The following is a 13,906-nucleotide window of genomic DNA, read 5'->3' on the forward strand; positions in this document are numbered from 1 at the left end:
ATACAGGATTGCTCCACACTATGAAAGACTGCCCGCAGCAGCGCGTGGCAGCTACGTAGTTTAGGTTTTAATCCGAGTAGCTTGCTAGTTTTCTTTATGGGGAAAGAACAAATTTACTCCCAAACTATTATACATATCCCAATTGAGTCCTCTACCATTCGATTGTCCCAATTAAATTAAATTAAATTAACCTCCATTGTTATTTAAAGTTTAAAAGTCCATTATTTTTTCACATGACAGATACATGCCTTGAATTTTAGACCGTTCTTGGCAACATTGATGCTTCTTGCCAAAATATTCATCAACAATGATCATTTTGCTGCTAAAAATTATCAACAATACATGACTTATTTGGAGTGTTAAAAACATTTGTTTTAGCTCAAAAATATTTTAGGAAGCCTCGTTTTTACACTAAAATCAGGCAAAGGATAAAAGGTGCGGGAATCATGTGCAAAATTAACATGCCCTTTAGCCTTAGGTAACGACAGGGTTAATTGAGCGTAATCTCAAAGATGGGGGCCTCAATTGATAGTTTGGAGGCAAATTTGTTCTTTCCACTTCTTTCTTTACTCCTATTTAGGCCTCTAAACCTGGATAAGAAAAGTACCTGGAGCATTTACACAGAGAACGGAATAGAGAAGAAGAGAGCTACTGACATTTTATTACAACACATCAAAACTCCACGATCAGTCAATCCAGAGCTTCATCTTTAAGAGAACACAACTTGCGGGTGTAAAGAGAGAAAAACCATAATGTTACACAATATCAACTCAAAATTGTATTTTTGCCCTATTTTCATTCTTTTCTTTTCTTTTCTTTTCAGTAAACCGAAGCCATGAAGGAAAAAAACACGCTCATTTTACTCGCACAACTCCTTGCAGCCAACACCCTGACTGCAGGAAACTGAATGTTGTAACAACCAACCACGAGTGCAGGAAACTGAATGTTGTAACAACCAACCACAGCGAAAACAAAAATGCACGCAGAAAACACAAATTTGGGAGGGCTTTGCCTGCCCGAAATCTCTCGGACGTGAAACCAGCATTTAAAACTGACATCATTGTTCAACCTGGTAGCTCTAACTAGGGGGGCGATCCTAATAACATACCATCGAAATCCACAGGAATATAACCAAATCCTCTTTGCTATTGTTACTGAATCTCTAATATTCTTTTTCAACTGGGCTGGTTTAGAGCTGTACTGACAGCTATCCCACTGTGTGCTGCTTGCAACCTTTTGGTCCAAAATGCTGAGAACCGCGCCTCACAATCTTTCTGCACAAGTAGCAATAGTGCATTTGGCATGACCAGCAAAGAATGTGGTTATTATTGCCAACCTGTAACCATGTCAAAAGAGAAGAAAATGACAAACCTATCAGGCAGCTGATGCTCAGTGTTTTTTAGTATTTCATAGCAAAGGGAAAAAAGAGAGTAGATTTGATCATAGGGTTCCAGAGGAATCAATCCATTAATTATCTCCTAAATGTTTATAAGCAAAGAAATGAAACCAAGCTCATTGAAGATTTAACAGATTTTACCAACACTAACACTGTGTAGTGTACAGAAGTCTTTGTTCGACATGGCTTGAAATTGATGTCAAACATGGCCCATAAGAATAGCATTTTATTTTGTCATTCTTGAAAAATATTACTTTTAATACCACAAATTACATTGATCAGCTTTCATTTGTGTCCCAAAGACTATACTTGCAATAAAGAAAAATGAAGACTGCAATTGCAAAGTTTTCATTTGTAAATGATCAGCCCATGCATGTCTTGAATCGAGTGGGATTCAGTTATCCTTTCTAGTTTCAGGTCTAAACTTTTTTTTTTTAAATACTAATAATAAATATGCAATAGCAAAAAAAAATAAAAAGGATGGAACTAGAATACTTTTGAAAGTTTAGGGCTTAATAATTATGGTTCGGTGTTGCACTTTGAATAGGACACATGGCCCACAAGACACGAAAGCACCTGGTATCAGGTCAGATTAAAAAAGAACGAGAGATCCAAACAGATTTTAGCACTTCAGAATATTTAAATACATTCAACATCTGATTCTGATCTACAGAAAGACCAATCATCACTAACCTTCACATTGAACTGACCACAATTGGGACATGCATTAACATGATCCGGAAAAAGTTCAGCATGAACCTCAGCCACAACCCGGCGGGGATTCATCCTCTCCTCCCATTGTTGAATCTCTTCTTGTGGGAAGAGTTCACACTGTCCATCCCTTCAATAATTGCAAAAGTTATTGTATAAATCTGACAAATGCAAGATCATGACAAACACACCAAATATAGTATTTAACTTTTTCAACGAATCACTCACTTAAAATGGTCATATCCATCAATCCCTTTGTTACAACGATAGCAGAAGAACTGCCCGCAGTTTTTGCACACCATCTTGTTACAACCTTCAGTTCTTGAGATTGCCATCTTACAAGATGGGCATTGCTTAGCATCACGAAGTATTTCCTTGACACTAAGAAGTTCATTTATCATCTCGCGCTCTCTATGCTTTTGTCCATCTTTGAGGTGAGATGAGTTTTGACGTTCCTGTAGGGCAAAATTAAAGGTCATTAAAGACATATTTCATGATAAGTAATGATTGGTATATCGAAAAAAATTTAATGAATGCAACACGAATATACACATAAAATAAATGAACAAAAGGTTCCATTAAATTGCTATCAATGCTGTTGTTTGTATTTGTGTTGAATTCTTAACAATTATTTGTTATAACATCATTATTCTTTCACAACTGGCAAGGACAACATCCACCACATATAACTTATTTTTCCAAAGCACCACAAAAGATCAAGAGAAAATGAAATCCAAGTTATGAAAATCTGAAACGCAGGCTAACATGAAAGTTATAGAAGCATTTTTTGGTAGAGAATTCGTTCTGATACCATGAGCAACATCATAGTAGTTATAATAAAAACAGAAGAAGGTGTGCATAACCAAGCAAGATTTCTGGATTATCATTTCATTATTTAATTTTATTTGATCAATCAGAATTTTAGTTCTTTCCTATTAAAATAGATATTGGGATCTTATTCAATTTCCCATATGATTTGAAATTTGGTTTCCTTATTGAAGGATTCCAATTCTCAACATTCTAGGGTTTTTGCTAGAGTTCTCAGTGTAATATAAGGGAACCTGATCCCATTCCTAATTATTCTAAGGATTATATTTCCAATGATCAACAGCTAACGAGCACCGAGAAACTTTCCTTCTATCTCCGCTTTTCTTATTGGTTTCCTCCCCATTCTATAAAAAGATTAAGAACTGAAATTACATATGGAGAAAAGATATTGTCAATCACTAATATCTCAGGAGCTTTAAGTATGGGTTTTCTCAGCGAGACAAGAGAACACCCTTGTTTTGAGTTTGTTTTCATTTCTTCTGGTAGGATGCCCTATTAAAATATTTGCGCTTGTTTATCCTTCTTGTTAACAGAGGTGACTCTGAAACTAAATACCAGAGATGAGAACACAAACTTTACCTCCAAGACTTGAAGCTTCATTTCTGGTGTCATACAAACTTCGCCTAAATGGCGTCTCTCCCTGCAAAGTGTGCAAAAGCTATATAAGCACTTCGAGCATTGTGCATGCTGTTCTTCATCTTCTATGCAGGGTGTTTCACATCTTGGGCAATAGGAAACATCAGACATGGACTCCAGTGTTTTCTGCAACATCAAGGACTCCCATCGTTCATATTCTTCATCACCGAGTAACCGTTTCAATAAACCAGGAGGGACCATAACCCCACATTTTGCATCTGGACATTGAAGCTTGTTCACAGTACCTTCTGCAACATGAATGTCAGAATACCTCTTCATGCATTTTGGGCAGAAGAAATGCTGGCATGGTAGCCTGATGAAATCGCTGCCTGGTAAGATAAATAAAAAAGAAGGTTAATTTCCATAGAAGAACATACAAAAACAGATAAGAGGTTCTTTCTAATAGTATTCAGAAATAGTACATTGAAAAAGGTAAGAAAAGGAAATCAGTTCAGAGTAAAAGTTGATATTTATCAACAACCAACTCAGCAGCGAACCGAAAAAGGGAGTGTGAGGTTAAAGGACAAGACTACTAACAACCATGACCTTGTCTTCATACAGCAAACAAACGCCACAGAAAGTTGTAAGTGGAAGGTCTCCCAATGTCTGACATTATTGTACATGAAATACTATGCATTATCAAATTTCAAATGACAGCCATAAGCACATGTTTGAAGCTTAACTAGAGCAACATCATCTAGAAAGATTACAGCAAACAACTGGACCAAAAGGGACAGCTATGCATTACGATAACCTATAAGCAAAGTCAAAAGTCTTCTTTAAAAAAAAATGGACTGATGGAGTTCAAATATATATTTCAATCCCCCATAACCTAAAACAGTCATAAACAGAGCATAGGTCAGCCATATTAGTACACCAAACGATTTGCTGTTTATATAATTAAGACCAGATTAAAGTAAATTTAGGAAAAGATTGAAAATTGCCTGCATACTCATCACAACAGATACAACATTCATGCAAGTTTTTGCAGAAGTTCTCATGGCATTGCTCAGCATTGTAACTTCTCAGTGAAGGAACATCAACCTCCAGGGATACACTTCCCGAAATCGCACGCCTGTCTTTTTTATGTTTAGTGACACAAGGTCCAAGAATGATATCTTTATCAATCCCAAGAAAAGAAAGGGAATAATTCTGTAGCCAATCAGCCCATTGATATATAACCTCCAGCCCTGGTTGTTCCGTCCATATTGAGTCCAACATTGAGCAGAGATGGGAAATACTAGTAGAATCCAACCACTGAACCGAGATGGTAAAATAAGGAGGTAGGTGGCTTGGGTATGATTTAGGTAATAGGCAGGTCAACACTATTGGTGGAAGATATTGGACTTCGAATGAGTAAGAAAACTCATCAGAACTACCACTTTTCCCATTACAATCACCAAGTGAATATAGCTTTGCAGTTACAGTAAATTCAGCAGGAACTTCAATGTGAATATGAATCTGCGGAATAACATACAGGTGTTGGATGATTAATGTACAACATGACAAGAAGCTTTCAAATTGTAAGGTACTGAAGTAACCTGAAAAGATCTTAGACCTCTCTGTCTCTCAAGAATGAAGGTATTGTCTCCATAAATCGACTCCATAGCAAGCAACTGAAAAAAATGGATAAGAGTGAAAGATGAGAAAGGGCTGAAAAAGGTGTGGTAAAGGTTTCTTACTTTCAGGCTTCAGTTAACCAGGGAAAAAAATTACGGGCAACTTTAAAGACCTCGATTTTCTTTACATTTCCAGACAAATTTTGATTTTTTATTTCTTTCGAGAAAGATATGTTTTCAAACTCGGTGGTTGGTTTGATGCTTTGCAGTTCAATGGTAACAAAGTTCTGTAATTGTAAACCGTCCAATGGCAAAATGCTAATGGAGGTACGATAAAGTTGTTAAACAACAAGCTTCGAACACTGTTGACATTCCTACGCAAATCCCAGTCTACCGGAAAAAACTGTGCATATCAAGTTTCACAAAACAAATTAAAACATTGGAAATATACAATTTTATGCCCTTTGAGTTTATGCCCATTTGTATATATCTTGCAAAATAAAGTTCAACAAAATATTCATTAAACAAAAAAGAAAGTCAATAAACCCCAAAGTTTTTCAAATTACCTCATCCTCCTGTAGCTGATCATTGATCCTTAGCTGCTCCTCAGATAATTCTGGCTCCTCCACACCCAAAAAGAATTCTTCCAATCTAGTCACAACGCCATCAACCCCATTTCCATTGTCCGGTTCACTCTCTTCTTTTTTCTCTTCAATCTCCTCTTTCTTTGTTTCATGAAGGTGTTTTTCCATATTTTCATTCACTTTCTCACCAAAACTAGAAGCACCCACTTCAGTACTTGAAGAGGGTGGGTCAGATTTGGGAGAATTCAAAGAAACTACTTGAGAATTTGAGGGTTTGTGCTCGGATTTCTTGATATACTGTTGTTGTGAAGAAGCTGATGGTACAGATGGTGATTCAAGATTAGATTCTTCTTGTTGTTGTTGTTTTTGTTGATGTTGGGAATGATCGTGAAGTCGTTTAACAGTCCAGGACTCCCCGATACGGTGCTTACCTCTTCTCATGGCCAATTTTTACAGGGAGAGGGACTGAAAATTTCAGGGATTGGGAATAAAAGAAGATTTTTTTTAATTTTATGACCTGATTGATATTTTATAGGCTTGTTATACGGTGGTTGGTAGGTGAGAAATAGTTGTTTTTTTAAAATATTTTTTATTTAAAAAAATATTATTAAAAATATTAAAAAATAAATTTTAATAAAAAACAAATTAAAAATTATTTTCAAACAATCTAATATATATAGGTTTTCTTTTAATTTAAGTTATACATCAAATTATCGAAGAAAAACATAACTTTTGGACTGACTAAAATGGATCCTGTGTACTAATGAAGTTTAAATTTAGTTGGTGAAATTTTAAATTTGTTTTTATTATAAATTTAAGTTTTTTTAAGGTTATTAAAGATTTAAATAGTTATTAATTTTTGAGTTTATAAAATTAGTCAAATTATACAGAAAGTTATCTAAATATTCATATTAATTTTTTTTAAAAAAAAGCGCATCCTCGTCGGTTCTTACATTACAATTGAGAATAGTCAATAAGTTATTAACTGTGAACATGTTCTTCCCAGTGACTTGGGAGGAGAATTACAGTGATAGTACAGTAAAAAAAAATAAAAAAAATAATTAGTAAAGCCATATCAATCCCAAAACTCAACATCCATTCATTTGCATCCACCTTCAAATACAAAAAATAAAAAGAAAATTATAATGAATAGAAACTCACCGCAAGAAGAACAATTTCTCCTCCAGGACCAGAGATTCCTATCCCTCGACCATTTCCACAAGTGCTTTTAGGTAAAACAAAAATAATCAATAAATGGAGTTCAAAAAAGCTGGAAAAAACGAAATTTTAGATTTTTCTCTTGGATAAGAAAAGATGGCTCTTTTTTAAATAAATTCAGAAACATGAATTCTTTAGATTTTTCTCTTGGATAAGAAAAAAGTGGATCAGATTATTAGATCTAAGAGATTAATTTACTATTCAAAATATGAATTTTATTCTAAACTACTTCGATATTTTAGTAAGCCATCGCTTTCCAGCGTTTCTAGATTGATACAAATATCCCATCATCATCAAATGTTGTTTTATCAATCAAGGAGCAAGTGAATGAAAATCGAAAAACAATCAAGGATATCCTCCACATGGACCCTTTCAATCACAGAGTCAAGTCCTGTCCCTTTTTTCTTTTTTAAATATTACACTTATCATAATTATTACAAATTTTGCTTGTTCTTAACTGAATTGTCTTCTATTCTTTACTTTGAAATCAATTGCTATCTGATGTTCATGTAGAATCAAGGGTATACTTGCAGGGCTTCTATTACAGACTTTGATTTTTTTTTCTCAGGGTGGTGGTGTAGCAGCTGTCCCAGCTGCAGTAGGTTGCTCAAGGCTGATGGGAAATGATTCATATGCTCAACGCATGATTAAATCGACAATTCTCTTTGTCCCATGGCAGCCATGAAAATATCGTGCTTTTCACAGCATCAACAAATATTTCTATTCCCTTTTCTTTTTACACTTTATCCTCATTTGATCACCTTTGCTAAAATCTATTGATTTAGTTTTAGGTTCGAAGCAGATCGTATTGTCATAGATGGAGAAGATGTTGCCAACCTCATCATGGTTGGCAAATCCGCAGAACGCTTCTTTCAATCATTAGCAACAAGCGCTAAAAACCTATATAAGACTCCTTCTCCAATGACCTAGAAGCTTAATAGTTTAAGATATTTCAGTCACACTTTGGACCATTTAGATCCACCAGCAACCGGTGTGACATAAATGGCGAACAATGTTTTCAGTGAAAACTCTGAGGCTACCATCGAAGAACAACCCCATCATTTGAGCTCAGAGCTTCTCTAAGCAAGAATTGAAAACTCTTTAGCCCTTTCAAGCAATTCAGCCATACCACCAAGCAACTCCAGCAATCAAAGACACCCAACCCACCACTACACCCGCAAACGTTGATGCAGAATCGCTCCTAGCTTCATCCCTGCTAAGATATATCCATTTTGTAGAAACTAAACGCAGTTGCACTTTGCTGCAATATCAGAAGGAGATAGCGATCACAGGTTTTATCTTACTATCGTTTCATTTCGCGCAGCCATGACATACTTTCACTTGCTGATCGGCCCATCATCCAAGTTGAGAAAGATACAAACCAGCAACATGCATCGACACCAGCCAATGTTGGGTGAGTAACTAGTAGCATTTTATTACTGACGCAGCACTCCTCGAAGCTCTTGTTATTATATATATATATATATATAATCTTTATTAAAATCATTATATTTGTCATTTTCCCCATTTTCCATACATCGTTCTTTTCATGAATGCTTGCAATATAACAGCATAGTTCAATCCACTTGCAAAATGATCGACATGATACTTTCTGTCCCAAGCTTTATTATCTGCCCCTACATTCCCAGTTGGCGCAACATTGCTCCAGCTTCTGCTTTTGCAATAGAGCATGCGCTATTGACAAACAAGTCCCCCTCTTTAATGAATATGAAATCTATAGCTGTGTTGCTTATAATGTTAGGAGTCTCCTGGGAGAAAATCTTCTATGAGGAGTTGAACTTTTATCATATATATACTTGTACAAATTGTCTTTTTACCTTTTCCCTTGCAGGTTAAAACGCTCAAATACATCAAATCTATGCACGCATTGTTTTCTCCGCTTTTTTCCTTGAAGCATCTCTCTCTTTTCCCAATTCAATAATCAAACAAATGCAGCTTACGACCGTTTCACGGTGTAGCTTGGGCAACACCCCAACTCTCATATTTGTTTTTGGGATAGGTTTTATGATTATGATTTAAAAAAATAAATTTTAAAAAAATATAATTAGCTATGGTTAGTTAGATTAGATAAATATTTGGTAAAGATTGTGATTGAAGTTTATGTATAGTAAAAAAATATATATAAAATATTTGGTGGAAGTGTAGTTGCGGTTGTTTTTTTAAATACTTTTTACTTGAAAATGCATCAAAATAATATTTTTTTTATTTTTAAAAAAATTATTTTTGATATCAAGACATTAAAATGATCTGAAAATACAAAAAATATATCAATTTAAAGCAAAGAAAAAAATAAAATAAAATTCAATTTTTTTCAAAAGCGCTTTTGAAACGGAAAAATAAACAGGGTTTTACGAAACTCAGTTAAAAAAGCATGTAAAAACTACTTCACAAAAAATACATTTCAAACTCAATTTTTTATTCGGCCATGAAGTACAAAACACAGTTTGATTTGTTACCAAACACCTTGCTGCGTTTGTTTCACCGCAAATGCAAAAGCAGGTGAAAAACAAACGTAGCCTTAATGCATTTTAGGTCGTTAATCAAGGCTACAGTTAGAGTTAAATTTTTTTTAATATAATTTTTTTTAATGTTGTTAATATTTTTTTCAATGAAAAAAAATTTAAATAGTGTGATAGTTGATCTGATATAATTTGATTGATTTAACAAATCTAAAAACAATCTAAACAACCTGTAAAAACATAATTTGACTCAAAAAAATTTCAAAAAGATATTTAAAAAAAATATTAAGATAACAATATATTGGATTGACTTGGGTCAATCCGGGTTAACATATAAAATCTGTTATTCGGGTTATGAGACTATAATAACCTAATAGAAAACAAATCAAAATAAATTATGAAGTTTAATTTCCAATCAATTTAATATTAAAGGATGAAATTAAAAAAATTCAATTAAAAAAGAACTAAAAAGTAACTCAAGTTAATCTATCAAACACATTACCTAGATCATAAGACCGAAAAAATCTTATAAAAATCAAATCAAAATAAAATACAAATTTCAATTTCTAATTAACTCTCGTTAGATAAGATCTAACATGTCGCTTTTAAGCAGATCTTTGTTGTGATCTTTGCCTTCAGTGTTATGGTTTGATGTAAATTATAGGTGATGAATGGATGGGTATGGATCGAGTCAAAAGAGTATGGTTTATGTTTTACCATATGACCTATTTAATTTTTAAATGGTACCCATATCCACTTAAACCCACTTAATTATTATCCTATCCATCAATATATTTAAATTATTTAACTAATTTTGATCAATTTTATAATTTTATATCTAGGGATGTAATTGAAAATATGGTTTCAATTAGAGACTAAATTGTAATTAACAAAAAGTTTTATGACTAAAAGAAATTATAGTAAAGATTTATTTATAAAAAAGATGAAGTTTTAGAGACTAAAATAAATTTTTCAAAACTTTTTTCACAACCCATTTTCAACCTCCAATTATTCTATTTAATTTTACTTTTATTTTTATGGTGATAATATATATAAAAGAAAAAAGAGTTTAGGGAGTGAATTGAGAAGAAAGAAAGAACAAAGGACTAATAGAGAGTATGGACTAAAAATAACATGGAAGACTATGCAAAAGAGAAAAAAATAAATTAATAGGAGGACCATGTAAAATTGAAAATTGGAGGTTGAAAATTTTAAATTGTAAAATTTTCATTCTGACTTTCGCAAATCTAATAACTAGACTATGCTTTCTCCCCGGGCCTTTGCCAAGGAAGGAAACCAGCCCAAACCTCTATTTCTCCGACCCATATATGTTGCATAGTCTAGAGCTATTTACAATTACTTTCGCAAATCTAATAATAAATTTATATTGTTGGATGACTTAGCCTTACTTTACAGTAAAGACGATAATGGTAAATTCACTATGAGAAAGTTTCAATAAATTAAAGGAAGGGATTGGATCTGCCGGGTCGCAGTCGGGTCATGATTATGATGGTGATTGGCTGTAGCCAGCTTGACAAGTAGATTCATCGTCCCCGGTCACCTGTCGGGATTCAGAAGAAAGAAAAGGGCAATCATTGGAAACTCAAAAAACAAATATAAATAAATAAAAACTCGCTGCTAGTGGCACGTGTGCAGGAGTGGACGACCTACAGTCTGCACTGAGCAACACACCGTTTTGAGAACATTACCGTAGAACACGAGATACGAACGTGACGTCGTCCAACTGTCGAATAGGCGATAAACAAATCAAATTAGACAAGCTGAGGTGAAGGGTCAGCTACGGTCAAATATTTGTCTAGGTTTCAACCAACCACCAACTCTTTACTTCTCGTTTTCAAGATATACACTCTTCCTTCTTTACTTCACACGCGCCACATGGCTGATGCGCGTGGCCACCGTACTTGTTTTTCTTTTGTCATTATTTTATCTATATTCATATTAATAATAATAAAAATGTCTGCGTTTGCCTTCAACTTGTCTCTGGAGAGTGTTCTTTTAACAAATTTATTTTCGTCATGGCTTGAGGTTTGAATACTAAATAACTAAAGAATAAACGAAAACCAGCTTCTTAGAATTTTGTTTAAAATAAATTAATAGATAGCTATTTTGATTAATTGTTATTATTTTTTTAATTATGAAAATCCTTTTAATTTTAAAACTCAAACTAGCTTTGCATTTGTACGATTTCACACACTCTTCATCATCTTATTTTTTTAGTGTTTTTATTCTTTAATTTTCATTTTAAATCTAAAATTTAAGTTTATTTTATTAAAAATATTTGACTTGCATAATTTTTTATTTAAAGATCTTGTTTAGAAATGCATATAAACTAGAGTGGTATTATTAAAATCTTGAAATACATATTGCAAACATTCTGTTACACAATTAAGGAGTAATAAATTCTTAAAGATAAAGGATCCATTCTTGATAAAAATAAAAAAATATTATTTTAAAATATTTCAATAAGTAGATATTTTTTTTGTTTTAGTGTAAGCATTATTATTTTTATTATTGATATGCATATTAGTATTTTGATTTTATATCAATTGTAAGTTTGAATATATACTTATTTTGGTATTTTATTTTTATTTTTGTATTAAAAAAGTGTTTATTAGTTATGCTTTACATGATTATTCCACAAGTTTTTAATTTGTTTTTTTTTTATATATTAGAAGACCATAAAAATTTTAAAAAATTATTACAAGTCTAGAACTTGTAGAAAGCAACAGTGTCTAGAGTTTAAATTGTTAATATTAAATTTAATATCTAACTTTAAAATTTAAAATTCCCTTAATTAAGACAGACACAAGAAAACTCGAAACATGAATATAAAGCTACCCAAAACATGAATATAAAGCTACTGAAGTAGGGAGTTATTACCAACTTCAGAAAACATTAATTGAATAATTAACGTGTAAGATTGTTTTCCCTTATAAAAACGACTAGATTGTATATTAAATAAAGAGATGGCAAAAACCAAAAAAAAAAAAAAAAAGAGCTAGAAAATGAGGCTAACAAAAGTAGCAGAAGCCCCGTAACAGCCAAGAGTGCAGTAGAGAAAAGAGGCGTGAAACAGATAGAACCCGGAGATAACAAAAACCATGAGTAGAGTGTAATGGCAGCCAAGACCGTAACAAAGAATGAAATCATCACAAGTCCTGGTAAAATATCAAAAGGGAGTCACATTATTACGCATTTTCGAGCCTTATTCTTCATGTTAGAAGTTGGGCATCACTTTCCAGCGATTGTTCTTCTTTTTTCCTCTGAAGGAGTGACGTCAAGCAATGATTTGATCAAGTTAGGCATTTTTTCCTTCCACAAAGATCACGGTCGATGATTAGCAGCAGCAGCAGCAGTGAATTAAACAAAAAGAGAGAAATATTCCTGCAAAGAAAGAAATTAAATGAAGGGTGCAGTCTTAGCATTCTAGCTATTTGGTGTCGACGCGGGGTTCGTGCATGATGTTTGGAGTCCAAGCCTACGAGTTTCGGTGTTCCATCGGAATAGATCATCAAGCAATGGGCCTCTCGATGTTCAGCTATCATGCTAGAATGGAGGCAAGTTGAGAGAAGAACGGCATCCAAACTTTTATTTTTCAATTTGTAATTAATGGCTTTTTTTTTAAGTGTTTTTGAAAAAAAAAACTTATTTTTTTATTTGTTTTAAATTATTATTTTTTTAATATTTTTAGATTATTTTGATATGTTAATATTAAAAATAATTTTTTTAAAAATAAATATTATTTTAATATATTTCTAAATAAAAAATATTTTAAAAAACAAAAACTATTATATTTTTATTCACCTCATATTCTAATCATGGTTAAAACGGTTCACGAGTCTCCAATGTAATCATTAGCCACCAAAATTTGAATTTAATTAATAAAACACAATCAGTTAACCACCCTTTGCTTTTCATAACATATAATGAGTGTGAACATATTCATATATTGAGAAACATTAATTATGATTTTTCACTTTCATAATTATATATATATATATATATATATATATATATATATTGATTAATATGGGTATTCGGGTCAATTTACGCGTATCTCAATTAATTCCACGGGTTCTAAAATTAACGATCATGTAAATCTTTAATGATTCTGAAGTTTGTGGGATTCCTAGTGATCTCTAAAAAATTAATTTTAGAATCTGACCTTCAAATTTACTTTTATATATTTGAAGGTATATGACGTGACACATGCATATTTGAAGATATACTTGGAGATAACAACAAGGTAAGAATATCATTCGATTGCTGGCGCGTTTTGAGTTGTTCTTTTTTATCTTTTAATTGATGTGGGCGAGCTGACATCAACTAGGGTTTTTTGGTTCATAGAATGAGTCGATCGAGGGAGCTGAGTCCTTGAGTTTGTTGACAGGTTCACACCTTAATTTGTCTTTACCAGAAAAGGAGACCGCCATGCTCTACAGAGAAAAGAATCCAGCTGCCATCACCGATACA

The 13,906-nt window shown here is 32.9% G+C and overlaps 1 protein-coding gene across 1 annotated transcript; it reads right to left on the reverse strand.

Moving 5' to 3' along the window:
* Window positions 1-633: 633 nt before the first annotated feature.
* LOC7476828 (uncharacterized) lies at window positions 634-6,216 on the reverse strand. The gene is made up of 7 exons (XM_024589678.2): window positions 5,697-6,216; window positions 5,113-5,187; window positions 4,516-5,032; window positions 3,515-3,900; window positions 2,336-2,562; window positions 2,090-2,237; window positions 634-1,336 (listed from the first exon to the last, which is right to left on the reverse strand). The coding sequence occupies exons 1-7, from the start codon at window positions 6,153-6,155 to the stop codon at window positions 1,208-1,210; spliced, it is 1,941 nt and encodes a 646-aa protein (XP_024445446.2). The 5' UTR covers window positions 6,156-6,216; the 3' UTR covers window positions 634-1,207.
* Window positions 6,217-13,906: the final 7,690 nt, after the last annotated feature.

This window comes from Populus trichocarpa, chromosome 1, assembly GCF_000002775.5.
Source record: "Populus trichocarpa isolate Nisqually-1 chromosome 1, P.trichocarpa_v4.1, whole genome shotgun sequence".
Classification (NCBI taxonomy): domain Eukaryota; kingdom Viridiplantae; phylum Streptophyta; class Magnoliopsida; order Malpighiales; family Salicaceae; genus Populus; species Populus trichocarpa.

Bases quoted from the DNA above. Each gene is read 5' to 3' on its own strand.
- LOC7476828 (XM_024589678.2), bottom strand. From the start codon at position 6,155: ATGAGAAGAGGTAAGCACCGTATCGGGGAGTCCTGGACTGTTAAACGA. The intron at 5,188-5,696 runs GTAATTTGAAAA...CATTTTTTTCAG, and splicing joins ATCAGCTACAGGAGGATGAG to TTGCTTGCTATGGAGTCGAT. The intron at 1,337-2,089 runs GTTAGTGATGAT...ACATGGTTACAG, and splicing joins GTGGTCAGTTCAATGTGAAG to GTTGGCAATAATAACCACAT.